Source organism: Electrophorus electricus, chromosome 12 (assembly GCF_041902795.1).
Source record: "Electrophorus electricus isolate QZ-2024a chromosome 12, ASM4190279v1, whole genome shotgun sequence".
Classification (NCBI taxonomy): Eukaryota; Metazoa; Chordata; class Actinopteri; order Gymnotiformes; family Gymnotidae; genus Electrophorus; species Electrophorus electricus.
The window spans coordinates 14,510,728-14,533,186 of record NC_137508.1 but is presented as its reverse complement, the minus strand read 5'-3'; the positions used below and the strand labels follow the sequence as shown (position 1 = coordinate 14,533,186).

Below are 22,459 nucleotides of genomic sequence, written 5' to 3'. Positions count from 1 at the left end.
GGAATTTGTTTTGTTTGCTGCTCAAGCACAAATAACAAACACCCACAAATCTAACACATTGTATATTAAAAAAAAAACATTACAATGTTACTATGAAACAAATCAGTAAAAAAAGACATTATTGTTAAAACTGTAAGGTGGAAGTCAAGTCAAATGTATTTATACAGCGTTTTTCACAACAGATGTTGTCACAAAGCAGCTTTACACATGTCTGAGTCCAAACCCCCAGTGAGCAAGCCAAGGACAAAAGTGGCAAAGAAAAACTCCTTAGAGCATAAGGAAGAAACCTTGAGAGGAACCAAGACTCAAAGGGGGGGCCAATCCTCCTCTGGCCGACAACAGACACTACAATGAATGCCTATTCCGGTTTTCTTGAAGTCCTAATCTGGTTTCTATGGTGTGGGTGTGTCCCACACAAAAACCCATCTCTCATGAGAATTTCTGTCATGAGCAACAGAGAAATAGTTGGCTTGGGTGGAGGTGTGCTAGGCTACAGCAGGGAGGCATGTCAACTGAGACAGGTTGAGGCTCAGTAACAACATGACATCAGGAGTAGGTGTACCTCTGCAGAATGAGAGAATAGATTATTAGGCATGTCCAGGCAAGAAGGTATATAAACTAGGGAAGTATAATGTGCAAGTATGGACTCTGGACTCAAGACTGTGTCTGAGTCTTGAACATTTACAGGAAGAGTATTCCATAGTATGGGAACTTTATAGGAAAAGGCTCTGCCAACTGCGGTAGATTTTCTTATTCTTGGCACTAGTAAAGAGCCTGGACCTATTTATCTAAACAGATGTGGTGGGTTGTAATGTACTAGGAGTTTGCTAAGGTACTTTGGGGCAAGTCAATTCAGTGCTTTGTATGTCATTAGAAGTATTTTATAATGAATATGAAATTTTGCAATGCAACAGTCTGATAGCAGAAGGGTAGGTGCTGTCACAGAACCAAGATGTTCTACATAAATTACTCTGTAACCTTTTACCAGAAGGGAGGTTTAAAAATGTACTGTGCAGGGTGTGAAATATCTTCATAAATTTTCAGTGCCACCTTTCCTAATCTACTGATGTACATAGAGGCAACAGATGGACGTTTACATCCAATGATTTTAGAAAAAGTATGCACCACCTTCTCTAGCCATTCTCTCTCCTATGCTGTTGTACTGCCATATTAGAAAAATATCAAAAAGGTCAACACACTTTCTACAACAGCTTTGTAAAAATATAGCATGCAGTCTCTAGACACATCGTTTCCTGAGCTGTCTTACAAAGAAAAGCCTTTAATGAGCTTTACCCAGCAAAGTAGCAGTGTTGTCCTCCCACCTAAATGTCTTATGGATAATTATCTCTAGGAGTCAATCCTCTCCTGACCATTAATGGCCAAAGGTGGTGGGTACACGTTCCTTTTTCTAAAGTCAACCACCAGTTAAATTTAGATTAATTATATACTGTTTCATCTTCATCAGAGTCCTAAGAATGAATCATCTGCAAATTTGCACAATTTGACTGAATTAGGATTAGATATACAGTTGCTGGTATATAGAGAGTATAGCAAGGGAGACAGAAAACAGGCTTTGGGGGAACCACTATTAAGAACTCAAAGTGTGGAAATCACACTAGTTATTTTAACCACCTGCCTGCTGTTTGACAAAAATTTGAGAATTCAGTAGTGCACAGTTCTTTTAAGATTGTCAAAGAGCCTTTCTAGGTAGTCTTGTATTAAATGCTGAGCTGTAATCTAAAAACAAAATTTGTGCACATGTACTAGGTGTCTCAGGTTTTGCAAAACACAGCATCAACAGACCTATAGACCCAATGTGCAAACTGGAATGTCTGTCCCATTATTAGAAAGATGACAACAGAGGGGTCTTGGCTTCAAGCTAAATGTAATAAAGAACTGCTTACAGTATACGTGCATTCAGCCAATGTTTTCTTAGACTTGTATAAAAAAAAAAAAAAAAGGTTAGGCAATACATGCTGAATTGCAAGTCAACTTGGAACATGTACAAACACATTTGATCCAGTTTGAAAAAGCAAGTAGGTTTTTTTTTATTTGTCTTAGATGAAGGGTGTGTGCAAATTGCACATAATGCACTTGGATTAAATTTATTAAAAAGGACAAAATCTAAATGAAATTAATACATAAAAACATTAACAAAAACATGACCAGTAGCATGCTAGAGTGACCTAAGTTGGTAAAAAATAAATACCAATTGTCTGTCAGCTTCCAATCAAACTACAAATTCAGAAAAAATGAAATAGCCTTGGAAACACAGGTATGGCTAAACATGATCATTTTTTTTTTGTGGTATGTAAATACAAATGTGAATTTTGTTTTGTTAATGATCACTCAGTTTATTGCTCAGCTTTAAATGTTTCACAGATCTGGTGCTTATGATCAGACTGTGATTTCTGAACATTAGTGTAGTAAGAACAAAAGTTGGCACAATGATCGAAATTCTTTCTTGGCTTCATGGAAAATTGAATTCTACAGTAGAAAGAGTATAAAATAACATTCTTTGGCTGCCTAATTTTTTTACTTTCAACAGTATGCAGAAATTAAATGAAAAAATTAAAAAATACTAGAAAAATATATATATATATTTTTTATTGTTAAAAGCAAAAGACAAAAACAGTATATTCTTATGTCACAGCCTTAACCTGACTGATATTCTGATATGTTAAAGAATTGACACTAATATATGGCTCTTTGAGTAATGCAACAGAGGTGAAACATATGCAGCAAGAAATTCAGTGAGGTTCTCTGCCACAGTGTCACAGTTCACAGCTGATGTAAATGAGAAAAGATAAAATGAAAGAGGGACAGTTGTTAGTACTGCACAGGCCTCCATCTTCAATAACTTCATAAATTCAAGCTGAACAAAAAACGACTTACTGCAATGCTTGCAAATTCCCAAAATGACAGAGACAAACACATTCTCAATTTAATATACTCCGATAATAAAGTGTGTGCCCTGCAAAAAATATTTTCTGTCACATTGCCAACTTTAAAACAACCAAAAAGAAGCATATTTTAGTTTTAGCAAGACACACTAACCTAAATATTAGAATGGTATTTTCTATTCAGTATAATTATTAGATGAATCACCTCAACACCATACTTTCTTCTTACCATAATCTAAATTACTCACTGCATTGTTTACTTTAAGAATCTTTCTAAAAACAATTCTAAATTATTCTGCAGTCATTATAAACACTGACTTTACACATACTAGGAACAAAGGAACCACATCCATGACTGATTATGACTGATACTTCAATGAAAAAGAACAGACATTAGTACCATTTTACAAAAGTATTAGTGTTAAATATTTCAAATTTGTATTTACCCATCACATTATTTAGATCATGTCATTTGCTGTCATCATGTTCTAACAACTGAAAATATGCTACTACTTAAACAATCCAAGTATTATGGAACATATGTGAAGTTGTATTATCAGTCCACCAATAAATTCAGCAAGGCAGCTATCCATGTATAAACAGATGTAATTTGAAATAGGCACTTTTTGATTTAGACCTAGACCTGAAATGTTATGCCAACAACACAGCGTACAAGTGGGATAGAGGAGGGGGCATCCACAATGAAATATCAGAACAGTTGTTATCAAACATAACCCACAGTGTTAATCTCAATTATGTGCCATGTAAAGTACTTTTTCTAATGTGAGGACAATGATAATTAGAAACAACAGAATGTACACATTTAATAACCAAAATCTGCATAATCTAAACATTTCTTTAGAAAATTATCCCAAAAAATTTCAACTTTAAACTAAATGAGAGCCCTTTTGAACATTTTATTAGCTGCTACAATATGCATGCCATTTCAAAAAAAATTTATTTGAAAAATCACCAGTTTTTAGAATCTCATTTCCAAAAAGAAAACATGAAAGGAACATTTTGCCACACAAGAGGGAAAAATACCCACTTTGCATTCATATTAAACATACACAACTTATTACGATACATATTCCATAATTTGTGGACATACATAAGGAGGTAGAGTTCATTTTTTTTAAATTATATAGAGTAATATTTCAGTTTCATTTAACCAATATTTTGTGACACTTAAGTACTGAAGATCAATTTAATAAAACAGCAATCTTGAATGGTTATGACAAAAATAAACACTGGGGAAAAAATCAGTTAAGTACAAATAGTCTTGTTGTATTACACACATTTGAATCCAAATGACAACTTTTAGGTTTTTCAAAGCAAATATGCATTAAAAAAAAAAAAAAAATCAAAGCATTCTATTGTATATTCAGTGCAACAAAAGGATCAAAGTTTCATATAGCTACAATGATAGACTTGGAAACACTTTCACTGGGATAGAGAAATATATATATATAGGGCAATTTTTATACAACAAATTTCTTGATGTATACCATAACATGGCCAAAGTCAGACAGAAAGCTTTAGTTTCAAAGGCTTTAAGTCAGCTTGCATCAATACTCCTTGCCAGTGATAGCATTGTGGTTATATTTTTGGAACTTACTCCTCTTCTTGTGTGACTAAAGTCTTATTCCCATCAGAATTTTCTTCATACACAATTGCAGACAATGTACATGACAATCTAGAAAGATATGCATTAGCAAGAAACTATCATTTTAATGTAGAAACCTAAATGTTATGGCTTAATTAATTTCTTAAAATTTCTAGGATATGGGTGTTAGGTATAGAAAACTCTATTAGCGGCTTCCCAACTGACTTTGACTTCCATGAAATAAACTGGTAAAAACATTCCCAGAGCTGCCCAGTAGGGGTAGTCTATGTGAAGTTTAGGGCTACATTCTGCCGATTCAGTGAGGCTGACTGGTCTGTCCTTTTTAAACTAAAGGCACACTAATTGATCAAATAGCATTAAAGTACAGCTTTTTTTGTATGAATACATCATTTACATTTTCGGGTTTGAGCTTTTCAAAAAAGACATATGCAAATATATACTGTGACATTAGTCAAAAGGCAAAATATTTGCATAATGAAATACGCACAAAAACATTCTGAATAAGTATAATGCAAATACTTGTTGATTTTGTGAACAAAAGCCTATAATTGAACAGCTACAGAGGTAATTGGATTAATGTGTTAAAGGCATATTACAGTGAAAAGCTTCTGCTACACTCTACCTAATAAAAATGTTTGCCATATTTAAGTGACAATATATTGCTCTCAAGTTATCATGTATGAACTAAACACTCTTTGCAGCCTCCAAGTTTGGCAATATTTTGTGAGACATTTATCAGTTGTGCGAAAGGTAAAACAATAAGCCCCACAGTAATCACTAACACCACAATAGCAAATCTGAATACAAAATGGCAAAATCAAATTTTCAAAATTTCATGCCCTACTATAAATAAGTCAACTCCCTTTTGAATATTACCTTCTCCTCCTGTTTTCTTTTTTTTCACTTTATAGAGTAACAAAAGATAAGACCCATGTATTGCATATCACATTAGTGTAAAGCCAAACAAAAATGGAGACAAGACACATAAGGGATGAAGAGAGATGTGCTTTTTCTCCATATAATCACCTTAAAGATTAAAAGTATAAACATATTAAGAGCCACTTATTTGGCAAAATTAATGGGAAAAAAACCCCAGCCCAAATTGTATACCACAGATGACTGAAAGCATAAGCATCTAACCAGTAAACTATATGTCTCTCCACACTGGTGTGAGTTGGCAGGATGTTGGTGGCTTCTTTTATCTTATGCACTTATATGGACCCACAACCAGCCCAACAGAGTGCCGTACAGCCAGGTTTTGGCATAGAGTTTTCTTCCTGGCTCAGTTAACAACATTGGCAAAGTGAGGCCGCTTAACACCAGCAGTGAAGGTAGTGTCTTTGTGAGACTGAGCAGTGACCTTTGACCTTCTCCTGGGAACCTGCACTTTTTGTCAGGCTCATCAGACTCATAGAAAGAGGTCAGCAGCCTAGAGAAAAGGGTTAAAGGCTTTTTAAGGAACCGTATTATTTAGAAGGGCCCTGCCACTAGAATGAAATATGACACAGAATTCTAAGTAAATATTAAACCAGAATTTATTATAGCTATTCTAAAATGAGCAAATTATTGGAGTCAGCAATACTGCACCAGCAATTGGTGCAGCTTTCAGATTAATGTAAGCAGTGAGGGTGGGCACAGGGCATACACAGGCACACTACTCACTTATCCTTGATCTCGAATCTCTCATGAAGCCACCTGCGGAAAAATGCAGGCTCTGTTGGAATTTCCCGCAGGTCTACACGTTCAAAGTAGATGTGCACTCTGGGGCATTCCTTACAAAGGAACTCTGCCAATGAGAAAGTTATGGAACATCTGCCATAAATGCAGCGACCAAAAATGTGTTTTAAACTAAGATAATAAATACATTTTATAAGAAAACAACCAGTAATCAGGGAAAATGGAATAATGTTTGAATTCTTTTGCTCCATGATGTCCAAACATCTAATTGCCGCTACAAAAGAAATCAGGACTGGATGAATAGGGCTCCAATGTGTAATGTCAAAGGTCAGCAATAGCAAATTCTAATAAAACCTCTATCAAATTCTAAACGTTTATGAACGAAGACGAATTATAAAAGCAATAGCAAGGTGCTTCATACTAACCTAATAAAAGAAAACCTAGATTAGATGTAGAAAAGGAGTGGGGGAAAAATATAAAATTGTGAGATTAAAGTGCAAAGGTTTAGAAATAAAGTGTTTTTATATTTGTACTTTGTATATATGTGGTTCGCATTATGATAGTGCCCTTAGTTTGCTTGCTTAACATGGACATTTACTTAGTGCACTCAACTGGACAAATTCTTCTAACATTTTACAAGACTCTATTAGATTTCTATTATATTGTATGAATCACTTGGTTCAGAGGAACATGGCCTAGCTATGATTTGAAACCTTAAAAACTGGTGAAGACTTGTGTTCATACAGTAGTTCAAAAAAGGCTATTTCCATCACTCCAGCATGTTGATGGTGGTCAAAATCTAGTCAGAATATAAGATTATATACAATATATTTATATCGTAATAGATCTGAAAAGTAACAAATTTAATTTTGGAAAGGCAAAAATCATTTAGTTATTGGTAATGACCCAAAATATCAATTATACCTGCATGGTGAAAATTCATGGCAAACTTCTAAAGTGAGTAATACACTTCAAATTTGCACAGATGTTGTAGACAAATCATGGAATGTGACTCACCCCTATGCAATGACGGAAGCAATACAATAAAGTGTGAAGAATGTAGTCATAACATCAATACAACTACTTAGATGCTATTGCTGTTTATTCCTGTGAAAAACAGGATGTTTTCACATTGTTTTTTGCATGACAAGTGGTGGCTTTAATGTTTTTGGGAACACCAAAGCACTGGAAAATAGCACGTCATAACACTCTCTGTTTACAGGAAGTGACAGGAAATCCACATTTATGTATTCTAGTAACTCAGTTGTTATCAGAATTGACAAACAGCAATGCATTCCTCTCAGGCAACCTGATATTTTAAGAAGAAGAATGAAATCAAAATAGAAAGGAGAAAAAAATTTGATATTTATGAAAGATTTTGAGATTGGTGTGCTGCAAGCCCCATCAAGTATAATTTAAATAATCGTGGATGCAGGTGGATAAACACACTAACCTATATGTTAACCTTTGTAATAGATAATAATAAGGCTCCAAAAGAGCTTTGTCCAACTGAACCACCACTGTTACCTGTAAGCATAACAGTATTAGCAGGTCTATTTCTGACAAAGACGTACAGTGATAATGTGTTGAATGTATTATAAATGCATGATGAATTGCATCGCTCTACCTGGCATTGAAGGGGCAGTGCATCTTTGGCCATCTGCAGTCAGTGTGCCCTCATAAGCTACTGTGATGTCGTAAACTGCATCCAGATGCTCTTTCATACATTCTATGGCTACATGTGCTGCTTTCATTCTTGGTGTCAGAATGTTATTCAGTACAGCAAGACCTGCAATAAACCAAACAGATTTTATATAAATCTATATATCTATATCTATATATCTATATATATATATATATATATATATATATATAGATCTATCTATCTATCTATCTATCTATCTATATATATATATATATATATATATATATATATATATATATATATATCTATCTATCTATCTATCTATCTATCTATCTATCTATCTATCTATCTATCTATATATATAAAAATATATATCTGCTAAGTACATAGCAATATCTGGTGCTATACAAAATGGAATGATGGGAATGCACACATTTGCACATATATATAAAATGGGAAGCATCTAAAAGAATAATGATTTGCAGTAGGGCACCAAAGACTGGGTGCACTACCAAAAATAATCTGGTGGTTGGATAGTTTTTCAGCAGGTGGGGGAACAATTTGGCCTTGTGTTGCTTTATTAAGCTCATCTGACAATAGCTGGATAATGTTTCTTTGAACTGAAATTCTTTAAAGCTAAAGCACCAACAGCAGTGGCAATATCACATAGATCGATGCTTATTAACCCAGTCCATGGGTTTCACCAGACAGACCACAGTTTTGCTTTATCCCAGGTGTGTCAAAGTCCAGCCCTGAAGGGCCAGAATCCTGAGATGTTTGGTGACTGCTCTGCTCAGACACATCTATAAAACCAGGCAGTTGACTGGTGAGTTGAATCAGGTGCACTTTAAGCATGTTAAACACCAACAGTGAATTGTGGCCAGTGTTATTAGTATAATATTAGTTCGTGTGGTAGTCTGCTGGGCTCTGGCCCTCCAGGACTGGATTTTGACACTCCTGCTTTATTCCCCTCCTAATACACACAACTCAAGCCATTAAGAACACTAAACACCTGGTAGAGGTGTACTGGGAACTGGGTTGGAGCAAATAATCCATCTAGTGGGACCCAAGGACTGTGCTGTGAAAGACTGGCATAAAAGGCTACACTGACCCACTACCAGATTTTAGACATTAGAGCAATTATCAGCATGTGTTAGAAGCATAGATTTGACTATTTGAGTTAAATGTATGGCATCATAAAATAAAATGAAAAAAATGAAGCATATGATGTGTTAACAGGTTATTTGTACAATTCACTTTCATACAGATTTCTCAACAGCTCAAATAATTTGTCAACTCAATAAAATTAGCTTGTTAGTTTTTTGATAGGCTCAGACTTTAAGACCTTACTGCATGTTAAATTGCTTGATGTCATCAATGACACAAAACAGCAATAATATATGTTTGTACATTAAGTCAATTTCTGATTTAGAAAACTGCACAATTTGTTACACCATTTCATTTTAAGGTAATGGTTCATTGATGCAATCACAGCTGGAAATTGCCCAAACGCCACAGGATTTTAAGCCAAGGACATTTCTATTTGGCTGTCATATCCTGTTGTGACAGACACACCATAATTCTCTCAACCCTAAAACTACGGAACCCAACTCTGGCTCTGTCCAAATCAACATTATAAAGCTTTGTTTAAAATATAATTAAGTAAGTTTTCTTCACTAACCTTTAAAATCTAACCATCGCTGTGCAATATGAGTATACTATACAATATCTTCAGCACTGCTAGACTATTTTATAATTATTACTGTAGACTATTATTATATTTTATTATTTTCAGCAAGGCTAGGGGAAATGATTACCTTCTTTAGCAGCAAAGGCCTGACTGCTACTGATTACTTCCTTTATTTCAGGGTTATAACGGGTTCCCTCTGGGAAAATCACAAGATACATCTGGAGAGAAAAAGTAGAACACAGCCTAAAGTATTTACTAACATTAGAGTATTTATGTGTCTGCTGCAAACATGGGATATGACAATTTTAGGTAGGCATAAATCAAAGCCTTTAAGGAATCAAAGGCATAACTTGGAAATGTCAAATATCAAAACCACAGAAAAATTCCGTGGATTAAAAAGATGGAGGTGAAGGGTTTTGCTCTTGCAGAAGGCGTGAAAGAAGTGTCTTATGAGCCAGCTGGAAGGCTTAGAGAGTGTCATGGGAAAAAGTCATTTGGCAATAAATCTCCTTTTTTATACAGACAGTTAAATGTTCATAGGAAGCATTTTAAATGTTTTAAAAAGGGCTATGCCTTTTTACCATTAATCTAAAATGCCAATTGCCAATATGAATCATTTGGTGTGAGCTTAATGAGTTCTAGATGGTTTCTTTCAACATAAACAAATTAATGTACACAAGAACAGTGTTTAGCCTAATGTGTTTGCTCTTGATATGAAATACTGTACATTATAGCATACATACAGGTGTTCCTAAATCAGTCTGGGACTGGAGTTTTCTCCTCATTGCCTTTTCATCGAATTTGGAGCTCCGCTTGACATATACACCACCGTGCTTTAAAGAAACAAATCACATTCCATACAAGAGACCATTAAATTAATAATAGAATATTAAACACACTAATAAGTCTAATTAACACAAATACACTACCTGAGAGAAATACCAGCCATACAATGGAAGCCATTTCAGACCATCTTTTAAGACATATCGTACGTGTCCAAGTGCATTTTGACGAATGGCTAGCATGTCAGCAATGATCCAATCCGCTACATCAAGGGAAATACATGCAATATGATTTAAAAGGATTGGTGCTCTAACAGGGGTACAAAAAGACTATGTAAATACTTCTGATGAATCATACAAATGTGGGCTATGGGAGGACACCAAAACTTACCTGTAGACTGATGGTTGGAAAGATAGACCACACTCTCTTTGTTCTTTGGTATGTCCCCATAAATTACAATCTAAACAATGAATAAGAATACTTGAGGATCAATAAAGTGAGTAATGAATGAAGAATAATTCAGAATCAATACGATTGGCCTTTGAAAGAAAACTAAAAACAAATAATGGTATTAGCATTAGGAAGCATATAATTTTGTTTCTCTTAATATTATCCTTTAAAAAATGTTTTAAAAAATCGAATGAGTAGGCTTAACTAATAATCACATTCACTGTAAGAAAAAAGTAAGCACAATTAAATTACAAAAAGCTCAATACATTTCAGTTTATTGAATAAGTTTTGCTTTTTGGATCACAATGATTTTAGGGACTTCTGTAAATTGTTATTATTAGACTATCACACAAGCATCTGTGTGCATAAATGACTACGAATAATGACATTATATATAGTCTCAATAACAGAGAATTCATGGCCCTCCATCAGTGCAGATAAATATTTCTCAATCCCGGTCTGCACAATCACTCCAAACTGTGTAGGGAAGTATTCCAGGACTAGGATTTGGAAATATTAATTTAGGTCTTCAATGGATAACTTGTCCTGGATGCAAGACAGATATTTACTGTTTTGTTGGAAAAGAAGCCTAGCCTGCTGAAAAAATACTGTCTGCCCTTACTACACAGTTCTTCCTCTGCTCCACTACACCTTCCTCAACTCATGAATAATGGCATTTTGTTTGTTCTAAATCAGTCATTATAACAATGTTTTGTACTTGCTTGAATCATTATAGTTCTCACCAAAATGTGATATTTGGATATTTTAGTTTAAATCATACTAATGTGGGTTAGCATATAAAAGTTCATAAAAACTACAGTTAAAAAATAAAGACAGAACAGACATTGTTGGAACGACCGCAAGCCTAATAGTAAAAAGAAATTATTTTAATCTTAAAAACAATATTTTAATAAATCAATAAACCAAAAGCCTAAAAATATCTCAAATATATTCTGGCACTACATTAACATAACCTTGCATTGCCTTATAAAAAAGGTGTTAATACTGGCTTTTATTGATACAACCAAAGCACCATATCTCCATCACAGTCCTTATCTAAAAAATTCAACTTTTCACCCATACAGCACAATTACAAGACACACCTTTTTTTTTTTTTTTTTTTTTTTAAAGATGTGTAGGTGTTACATACTGATTGATCTTGCTTTGCAGGTCAGTCAGGATGATTTAGATTACAGGTAAGCAGTTACATCTTGCAACATAGAGTATTGCTTGAAGTGTTATAACTTAGCCTAGAAGGAATAGACTACAGTTTTGCCAAATGTTTTTAAAATGGTCTTGTAAGAATGTCACAGATGATTTATATCTATGGGGTTGATATTAACATGTCATTGTATATAAATTAGGGCTAAACCTAATCTAGCCTAATACCTAAAAAGATATGTCCTAACTTTTAGTTCTGATAAATGGTACAAAAGGAAAAAATGATCAGCAACCGCAATCTTGCAAAAAACAAAAAACAATCCACAAACACACACAACTGTGCACGAGTTTTAACCATTACTGTTTCTAAGCGTTAAGGATAAAGTCAGTAGACTCACCTCAACACCAGTGTAATTTTCAAAGAAGAATAGGACCATGCTCTGATAGACTGTGTATATTTGGTCGTCCACTTTGTGGTACAGTCTGGCTGGTAGGACTGTGGACAGTAAACGCCAGGCGCCCCATGACAGGAGGTAAGCCGGGGCAGTGCCTATCATAACCGCGGCTGGGAACCAGTAACGCATCGAATAGGAATGCACCACCAAAGACAGCAGCATCTTGTATGGCACAAATAAATCCCTGCTTGCATTCAACTCAACTGACAAATCGGAGTAGAAAATCGATTTCCAGACTGATGGGTTCACTAGCAAGCTAGAAATAACGTTACAGACTGTGACTGACAGGCATTAATTTTGCTACTATCTGACTTCCGGGCTATCGTTAGCTTATCAGCAAGGATGTGACGGGTCTAGACCTTTACATACACAAAAACTAAACGATTTCTCTGAATTAGCTAAGTAGTCTCTTCTAGAAATCTAATTCGGTTTAACTATAATTTCCCTGGCAGAACAAAACACTTCCTGACCAGTTACTTTCACTAACCTAGCTAACATGCGACTTGAAGACGTAAAGTCTATAAACAAACGTGATTTATTGTTATAAGTACCATCAGAGCCAAAACACATCACGAACAATAACTTTACTTCACAGAAGCTTTAAAAGTGTTTCGTGTGACCTATTCTCAACAGTGCGAAATACAGGCTGCAGTCAAAAGTGAGGCTAAATGCTAACTTAGTAAAAGAGCTCTCGCAACCCTTCGCAAGTTTACCTACGTGTTAGGTAGCCGATTCAAATGAGCAAATGACTAATTAAAGCTAATGTATATAATAAATCTTGGGGTATCAGTGCGTCACAAATCAGCAACATAAGTTTGTTACAAAACTAGCTAGTCGTCCACACACCAAAGTCACGCCACATTCGCATTATGGACCCCATGTTGCAAGAAGTGACATCAGCAACGTACTAGTATTGCACGCGCTCATTGGTTGCAATACAAGTCCTAACGTGGCGGTTGCTAAGACGGAGGACAACACCTCTTTCCAACTCTAGGAGTAACACGCGCACGTGTTCCAGGAGTATAGCACGCGCACGACAAAAATACCAAGTGAGTATTTGTGCAAGATTTCAGTCAAGGTGTTTTGTTGCAAACCCTCAGGTTTTCATCTATCCTGCCCCTAACTGAAGTGCTAGGGCTTCAGTACAACCGTGATGTTGAAACGTAAAGAGAAAGTCCGCGCTCTGTATAATAGGAAAATGTGCATTAAAACGTGTATTAAATAACTAATACCGTACCATGACTGTACGTATCAAGGGGGTGGCCCGTGGCCTTTGCTCAGAAGTCATATAGAAATCATATACAATATATTTCTGATTAATTTAAGTCAGACCCTGTGCTCTATGCCAATAAATATGATTACTGGCATACATACCAGTTTAGCGTTTTATTTTTATTTACAAAACTTTTACAAAACTCAAGAAATGTTAACACAAAAACAGGGTTATCAAAACAAACACCAGCAATAAGCTGAATACATACTCTACTGAGTTAAAAAATTAACAAATTTCCATATGATTCACAGGAATCCATTACATCTGCTTTTTCAGTCCAAAATATACTTGTCATGTGGGAGAAGCACAAGATGTGTCACACAATCTGGAAAATAACCAGAAATTACAGCTTTGTTAGAAGGATATTACCATACACTGTACCTTACACCATCATACAGCCACAAATCAGAAAAGGTTGGGACAATGTTAAAATCATAAGTGAACACAGTACTTTGTAAATTCTGTTTTACTTGTATTACACTGAAAACAATATAAAGCACATTGTTTTACTAAGGAGGGGGGTGCTTATCTTCTTAAAACAATTACAGCAGAGACCCATCCGTGATTCTGAAGTATAAAATTTAGAGTAAAAGTTGAAAAAGCACTTATTAATCCATGAGTGATCCACCTGTTATACACCCGATTCATCAATTATTTCTGCTATAGACTGATTTGCTGTCTTTTGGCGTAATTGATGTGAAGATCCTCCCAGTCTTTTTGGAATGTTCATATATTTAATACTGAATTTTATTAATCACATTTTCAGCCTGTTTAATAGATAAGAGATTATATTCTGTTTGCATAAGTCACTGTTTATACAAATCTTGATATGGAGACTCTGCCATTACCCTGTCTAGCCTGAAAATATCATCTGTTAGTTTCTCAAGGTTTCTCAAAAATCTGTTTGATTTTTTTCCTAATGAAGGAGGAGTAGGAAATTATCTGTCCTTATAAATATGCCTTCATTGATTCCCAAATAGTTGAGGGGGATATTCCCAGGGTGGTATTATATTCCAGAAACAGAAATATTTCCTATGAAATAATAAAACATTCATAAGAAAATAAGTTGTTTAAATAGTTTGTTTAGTTGTTTAGAATGGTGCGTGGTTGGAATGTATAAAGTCATTGTTAATGGGGCATGATCAGATATCACAATGGCATAATACTTACAATCAAGAGTATAAGGTTTTTATTAAAAAAAAAAAAAAGTAATCTATACGAGAGTATGTTTTATCAACACCTGAGAAAAAAAGAATAGTTGTTCGATATAGGTTTATGAAACCACCAAACCTCAGGCCCACCATATGTGCCAAGAAAAAGTTTGACTGAATTAGTTGCTTTAGAAGGGGCAAAATGGGCAGATGAGCTTTGATCCAAAGATGAAAGCACACAGTTCATGTCCCCCCCCCCCCCAAAAACATGATGTGTATCCATATTGGGTAAGTCAGGAAAAGAGATTTGTAAAAAAAAAGAAAAAAAAGAACTGCCATCCAAGTTTGGTGCATAGACATTAACACGAATGCCTAGGGTATTATACAGTCTGCCTGTTACTATAACATATCTGCCTGCTACATCGGCCTCCACACTTAACACATAACAAAAGGAACCAGTTTGTTAATTATTGCTGATCCCCTTGATTGAGTTAAAAGTGGAGTGGTATAACTGACCCACCCATCCATCTCTCAATCTGAAGTGATAAGGTGGGCCCAGATGCATCACCTGTAGAAAGGCAATTCGTACCCCAAGCTGTTTCAAGTGGGATAGAACTCTACTACTTCTGACAGGATGGTTTAAAGATTTTACATTCCAGCTCACAAATTTTAACTGGCAACCTGCACGTCTGTGATTTGGATGTACATTATTCATATAAGGTCACTGAATAAATGCCATGTCATTAGCTCACTGTGGCACAAAGAAACAGAAGTCTTGACATTAGGTGTAGTTTGTTTCCAACATAACAAGGTGACGTATAAACACTACATAGCAATATCCACACATTAAAGTGCTTGTTAAGAAGAGATAGTTCCAACAGGTTGTTCTGCTGTTTACACAGAATAAAAAATACAAATAAAAAGAATGCATGAGAACAAAACATGCATAGTGACAACACTGTGGCACAAAACAAATCAAGACATTGGAATATTGCTCCATAACATCTTTCTCGAGCTTAAGCTCTACCTGAAGAGGTCAACTCAAAAGTGCAATCTTTCACTTATCCATCTATAAAGTAGCATATTCCAGTATCACCATTTAGGCTCAGAGACAGATCAAACTTACTGTACCAGTTCAGTCTAAATGACATTGGACTTCACATAACCCATTGTTTCCAATGGATCCTGAAACTCTTCTTCAGACCCACTGTACGTGATGCAAAGTCTAGCTGGATAGAAGATGCTGAAACAAACATCATTGGATCCAGAAGCAGATTCCTGACTTCAGTATATGTGGATCGGGCACACACCATGCTGGAAGGATAATCCAGATATATGGAGATCCTCTCCCAACCATATTGCAGGGGGCCAGCTTCTCTAGCTCTGCATAAGATCTCCACGCAGTCCTGATAATAGTGTAGCTCAGCCACGTGACATGAGGTCTGCCACCTGGCAGCCTTTGCTGAAGGCTGCAATGCAACAGATATAAAATAACATCCCTCTTCATATGCAGGACTTCTTTAAACAACTTTGAAATGTAGACAGGAGAACTCAAGCCCGGCCTCTCTGCAACATTTAATATGTGAATTTTCACTCTCCTCATTCGCCCTTCCATATCAAGACATTTTTCTTGCAGTTGGGCTACTTCTAGCCTGAGCAGGCATAAGGTCGTTTGCCATTTCATAACCTCATCTGAGGTTGTGGAAAGGCCGTGCTCCAAATCGCTAATGGATTTTTTTCATAGCTTCCTCATCTGTATGAAGCAGAGTAATAGCAATAACTTCCTCCTTCACAACCCATCTCTCTTCCTTAATACCGTCAAATTCAACAGTTAATTACCTTAATAACAGTTAAGCTTAACAGTTATATCTTCTTTCAAAGTTGAGAGAATCTCGGCCTTCACATCTGCCAGCTCTGAGGCCATTGAGTGACTCCTACCAGTAGTGCTAAGCCTGTTAGCAATGTTCTTGCCTGTGTATGTGTACTGATGCAAATTTTTGGCCATTTACCCAAGAATAATACAAAAGTTCCAGAGGTACATGTTACACGTTCATACAATCATCCAGTGCCTCTTTTTTCCTGAATAGTGCCAAAAAACTTTGATTAAAAATATCATCATAGCTCCTGACTTTCCAACCTACTCCATCACCTGCTCAACAGCACCTCCCCAAGTTTACATTTACGGCACTTAGTAGATGCTTTTATCCAGACTGACTGACAAAACGGCTTTATCATCTACTCATATAATGCATCCTGGACAGTACATTAGTGTAAAAGACACCATTGTACTAAGATACTGCTAGATAAAGGAGTTATTGTTGATACCTAGAATTTTTTTTTTAATGAGTACAAGTACAATACTGATCAACAGTTTTACTTCGGCCAAAGTTACGGACACAACCCAATATAACGACTTTTGTACTCGTTGCTGGTAACAGTCTGGATGGTCCTCTTCTTCGTTGGTCTGGAGCACAGTGCATCCATTTCTTCCAAAAACGACTTGAAATATCGATTCTTCTGACCACATTACACATTTCTACTGTGGGAAGGTCCATCTTAGATGCCACCGAGGTTAGAGACGTCGATGGCACTTCTGGACACGGTTAACATAAGATTCCTTTTGGCTCAGTAAAAGTTGTAAATGGCACTTGAGGATGTAACTACATATCATAGTGTTTGCTAAAGTAATCCTGAGCCTATGTGGTTATATCAGTGACATGTGAAGGATCAGAGATCATGGTTATTCAGCTTAGACTTGTGCTCTTTCCCTTTTTTCACTGAAATTCTTCTAGATTTTTGAAATCTTCTGATCACATTATGCACTGCAGGAATAATCCAATCCCTTCCCATCTTTCTTTGAGAAACATTGCTTTCAAACAATGCATGTGAAGGCTTAGGCCTTTCCTGGATGATTATTTTGTCCCACATCATGATTAGTCACCTGTTTCAAATCACATCATTAAATATTTTACGTCATTATTATCTGTACAGCTGACCCTGTCCCAACTTTTTTTGGACTATGATACAGGCCTAAACGGAAGGAATGGATTCACATTTCCAAATGAAAAAAAGATGACCAGATAAAACATAAAATATTTTGTGTACATAATGTCTGCAACGAAATACAAAGTCAAAGTATATTTAGAGGTCACCGCTTTCTTATTTTATTTGCATTCACCATACCTTCCCAACTTTTGCTGATTTGTACATGTTCCTTTGGCTTCTGTAAAAATCCACGTTAATCCATATCCTTACCTAAAATCCACTGTTCTGACAGACACTTGGTCCCCTCAGGCTTCTTGCCCTTGTATTCCCCAATGCAGAGGCCAGCTTGCCGGATAGTCCGGCACACCGTCCCCCCGCAGAGCTGGATGAGCTCCCCTAGACTGTGGCAGGGCGGCTTGGACAGCAGCGACACAAACATGATTGGCTGATTCTGGAACAGGTCTTGCTGGTGCTCCCCAGCTGACAGATGCTGTTGCAGTCGGCATATCTGTAAGGAACACAGCAAAGTCTTTGTTATACCATATAAATACTAGGTTTTTAAGTATAGGTTTTGCTGCCTTGACACAAATGCCCCAAATATTCTGCTGAAGTACGCTTGTAGAGTTAGAGTACACTGTAGAGTACACTGTGTGCACAATTATTAGGCAAGTTGTAATTTTGAGGATAAATTTTATTATTGAACAACTACAGTTCTCTCGGTCAATCCAAAATGTTAATAAACCTCAAACCTGAATATTTAATAAAGTAAAAAGTAAGGTTTTGACATTATTAGAAGAATATCTATGTGTGCATAATTATTGACCTATTAATTAACTATTAGTGTGCAAAATTATTTTGCAAGTAAATGAAAAACAGAAATTTTCCCATCACACTTGTTCATTTCAAGTTAAAGTGAGAATAACAAACAACTCAAAATTTACAAATAAACAAAAACATTTTTTTTTTAAAGTGACCAATATACAGTAGCTACCCTTCTTTTCAATAACTGTCATAAGCCTTCCATTCATGGAGTCTGTAAATTTCTTAATCTGTTGACGATCAACTTTATGTGCAGCAGCAACCACAGCCTTGGAGACACTGTTCAGAAAGCTGCACTGTTTTTCTTCACTGTAAATCTTCTGTTTAAGAAGGGCCCACAAGTTCTCAATAGGGTTTGGATCATGTGAGGAATTGGGCCATGTCATTATTCTTTCATCTTTAAGGCCTTTACTGGCTAGCCACGCAGTGGAGTACTTCAATGCATGCGATGGAGCATTGTCCTGCATAAAAATCTGTTCTTCTTGAAAGATGCAGACTTTTTCCTGTACCACTGTTTCAAGAGAATGTTTTCAAAAAACTGGCAGTAGGTTTGGGAGTTGATTTTGAGTCCATCTTCAACCCGAAAAGGTCCACCTAGCTCATCTTTAATAAAACCAGCCCATAGCAGCACCCCACTTGCACCTTGCTGGCACACGCGTCGAAGTGGAGCTCTGTGCTTGTCCAGCCATGGATTGCTTGTCGATCCATCTCGTCTGTCAGCAGTTCATAAAACCTCTGAAAAATCTGTCTTCAGATATTTTTTTGGCCCAGTCTTGACGTTTCACCTTCTGTGTCTTGATCAGTGGTGGTTGGGTTTCAGGTCTTCCTTACCTTGGCCATGTCACTCAGTACTGAACATCTTGTACTTCTGGGCACTCCAGGTAGGTTTCAGTTCTGGAATGTGACAGCGCTGGAGGATAATGGGTTCCTGGTCGCTTCAAATTTGATTCTTCTCTTAATTTGCGTCTTTTTTTCTCAACGTGTTTCTTGTGACCCTGTTGACTATTTGCAACAAAACGCATGATGGTTCTGTGATCACGCCCCAATATCTTAGCAATGTTAAGAGTGCTGCATCCCTCTGAAAGACCTTTTACAATTTTTGACTTTTCAAAGTCAGTTACATCTCTTTTTTGGCCTATTTTGCCTGAGGAAAAGAAGCAGCCTAATAATTATGCACACCTTGATATAGGGTGTTCATCTCCTTAGGACACACTCTCCCTCATTACACAAATACATATCATCCGATATGCTTAAATCCAATAAGCACTGAAGTTTATACAGCTTGGAGTTGGAAAATATGCATAAAAATTATGATATGGACAACATACTCTCTTGCCTAATAATTGTGTACACAGTGTATACCTCGGGCATTTTTTTTTTTCCCTCAGTATTTCAAAACTATACACGGAAACCAAGCAAAATGCAGGAAATTTCTGAACAAATGCACTTTAACTCTTGCCATTCAGTGTTTAAGGCCTAAATCCAGCATTAGTAAATACAAGCTGAGCAATAAGCTTAATCCTTTGAAAGCAGCCCACTGCTGCCTGAATGAAAATTCCAATCACTTACAGAGCACGGTTTGCACAACAAACACTTAAGCACACCTGCTAAACACTTGCAGATATTATGATGAGGTATGTTGCTATTACACATTATAAAGAGCTTAGTGAAATCTGTCACTACTGCTGCTGTCTGAGTAGTAACAGGACCATACTAGATGCATGGTAATAATACTCAAGATGTACCTGCCAATATGCTTTATATGACTGCAAAATCTTCCTCCAGAATTCAAATCTGAAGGCTTCAGACAAACTAACAAAGGTCATCTTTTAAACACTAACCAGTTAACAAATTTTAACATCAAAACAAAAAGTACAATGTACACTGAATCCATTCCGCATATATGCCAATCCTTTAAAATCAGATAAAGCAAACAGTGGATTATGGGACCTCCATTGTGCTAGGTATATAGAGGTTTTGAGACACTGGCTGCCACAGCTCTCAGTTTGCAGCCAAAAGGCGGAACACATCAAAGATCACATGTGACGTGCTGTCTGTGCCTTGTTTCAGCTCTTCGTTCTCTGATCCGTGCAGGCTGCTCTGAATGGTGCTAGTGTACAGGCATTTCGAATTGGCATGGTTGACACATTCACGCTGCTATGGAGGGATCTTGGAGGGGAGAGGCCCCCATATGCCCCACGACCATCACGGGTCAGCGGCAAGGCTGAAAGGGACAATCTGCTCTGGTTAACAAATATGCCTGGTGCAGGGCTCCATGCACAGCAACAGTAAAAACTAAGGCTGTTTATTGTGGCTTTTAAACTGTTCTGCTTATAGTAGATAAGGTACATAAAATTACTATGACTGGATTAGCATTTCAAAAACATTAGCAATGAATGATAACTTCTGTCTTTAGAAATAACATTAAAAAAAACAAAAACAAAAAACCCCCCTCAAACTTGTACTTATTTCAATGACCTTACAATCCATATTCAGCATATTCATTCCCACACCACCCTCCATACTTGATACAGCTTGATAACTGGAAAAAAAACAAAAAACAAAAAACATATTGACTATAAACCTAGAAATACTGAAGCATTAGGTGATTGCATGTTTCTTTTTTTGGAAGAATTTGCAGGCAATCTTGAAATGGCTCAGAAGACATTTGTAAATCAATTCAGAAATTTAATTCTGAAGACAAAAGCTACTGGAATTAACAAGCCTGTTTGTTGTCACAGATTTAGCATATCAGTGGTCTCCTGCTAAATCACAGGAAAAAAATAGATTCCTGAACCGGGCAATGACAAATCTCCTGATCCAAATTAAAGAGACAGCACTTTGAATGTTTTAAACTCTGTTTAAGAAAAAGAAGGACATTGTGTCATTTCCTTCCTCGCATAGCTTCCTTTCAACATGAAACGAGCAAAGCAAACAGCAGCCTCCCACGTACAACACAGGAGGAGGAAGGTGATTCAGACCGAGCACCTGAACTACGGCATGTGCGCCTCTCCTTTGATACTGGCATCTTCCTCTCTGTTCATCAGCCACTTTCAGCACACTTCCAGGACGTCGTTTCCTCAGTACTTCCATCTGTCTTCAGAACAGTCCCTTTTTAGGGTTTTGTTCTAAGAGCATTATTTACCCGTGTTACAGTAGAAGGTTTGAATGCAGAATTTTTGCTTTTGCCAAGGGGCAATTTCAAGGGCTCTTATGGACTGTGTGTGTTAAAGAACAGGTTAAATACTGGACATGACCATCCCACAATTGCTGTAAAAGCACAATGTTCACACCGGAGGGCAAAATAACTTCTCCACAAAAGCCATGACGTAGATCAAATGGAAAGTGTTGATGCTGGTCACAGAAAAATGTCCTCTCAGGTGTTAATGGAAGTGACGCCTAAAGCCACAGGAGCACTATGGTGATGTCTGTTCTGAAAAGACCCCCCAAGGGGTTAAGAACAAAACATCCTCTGAGCGGAATTATTTCCTCCCCATGACACCTGCGTTCCTCATCCGTCATGTCAGCTTTATAGGCTATGTGCTATGATTGTTAGCAAGGAGATTTTCTGATGGTCCACTGCTCCCTAGGTTGCCATGCCTATGCAATCCAAGAGTGTTTAAAAATTTATGACAAACGTAAAAACTTGTGATTTCAAAGGAGTGATGTTAAAGTAACTTTTAAACTGAACAGATTAGAATTCATTTTAGGCTTGCTACGATAATGTAAGTCCCTCTTTTTTACATTACTATCTTCCTGTAGAGTTCTCAGCAATATTTTTATGTGCATTTAAGTCCACCTCTGAAGTGAAAAGCATTTCAGTAAATCTTTTTTTTTTTA

At 36.5% G+C, this 22,459-nt stretch overlaps 2 protein-coding genes across 4 annotated transcripts in view; both read right to left on the bottom strand.

Moving 5' to 3' along the window:
• Positions 1 to 2,590: 2,590 nt before the first annotated feature.
• agpat5 (1-acylglycerol-3-phosphate O-acyltransferase 5 (lysophosphatidic acid acyltransferase, epsilon)) lies at positions 2,591 to 13,299 on the bottom strand. Its single transcript, XM_027023499.3, has 8 exons — positions 12,335 to 13,299; positions 10,716 to 10,785; positions 10,472 to 10,587; positions 10,286 to 10,375; positions 9,670 to 9,760; positions 7,835 to 7,996; positions 6,193 to 6,316; positions 2,591 to 5,959 (listed from the first exon to the last, which is right to left on the bottom strand). The coding sequence occupies exons 1-8, from the start codon at positions 12,551 to 12,553 to the stop codon at positions 5,734 to 5,736; spliced, it is 1,098 nt and encodes a 365-aa protein (XP_026879300.2). The 5' UTR covers positions 12,554 to 13,299; the 3' UTR covers positions 2,591 to 5,733.
• A 466-nt stretch (positions 13,300 to 13,765) lies between these two features.
• mcph1 (microcephalin 1) overlaps positions 13,766 to 22,459 on the bottom strand; it is a 32,602-nt gene continuing 23,908 nt past the window's right edge. For all 3 annotated transcript variants that reach the window (XM_027023881.3, XM_027023874.3, XM_081725228.1), the window contains 2 exons: positions 18,071 to 18,308; positions 13,766 to 13,989 (listed from right to left, as the gene is read on the bottom strand). In XM_027023881.3, coding sequence (XP_026879682.2) covers positions 13,937 to 13,989; positions 18,071 to 18,308 — 291 coding nt within the window. In that variant the 3' untranslated portion in view covers positions 13,766 to 13,936. The remainder of the gene's footprint in view (positions 13,990 to 18,070; positions 18,309 to 22,459) is intronic.

Bases quoted from the DNA above. Each gene is read 5' to 3' on its own strand.
- agpat5 (XM_027023499.3), bottom strand. From the start codon at position 12,553: ATGCTGCTGTCTTTGGTGGTGCATTCCTATTCGATGCGTTACTGGTTC. The intron at 9,761-10,285 runs GTATGTATGCTA...TTTTCTCTCCAG, and splicing joins AGACTGATTTAGGAACACCT to ATGTATCTTGTGATTTTCCC. The intron at 7,997-9,669 runs GTAATCATTTCC...GGTTTATTGCAG, and splicing joins GGCCTTTGCTGCTAAAGAAG to GTCTTGCTGTACTGAATAAC.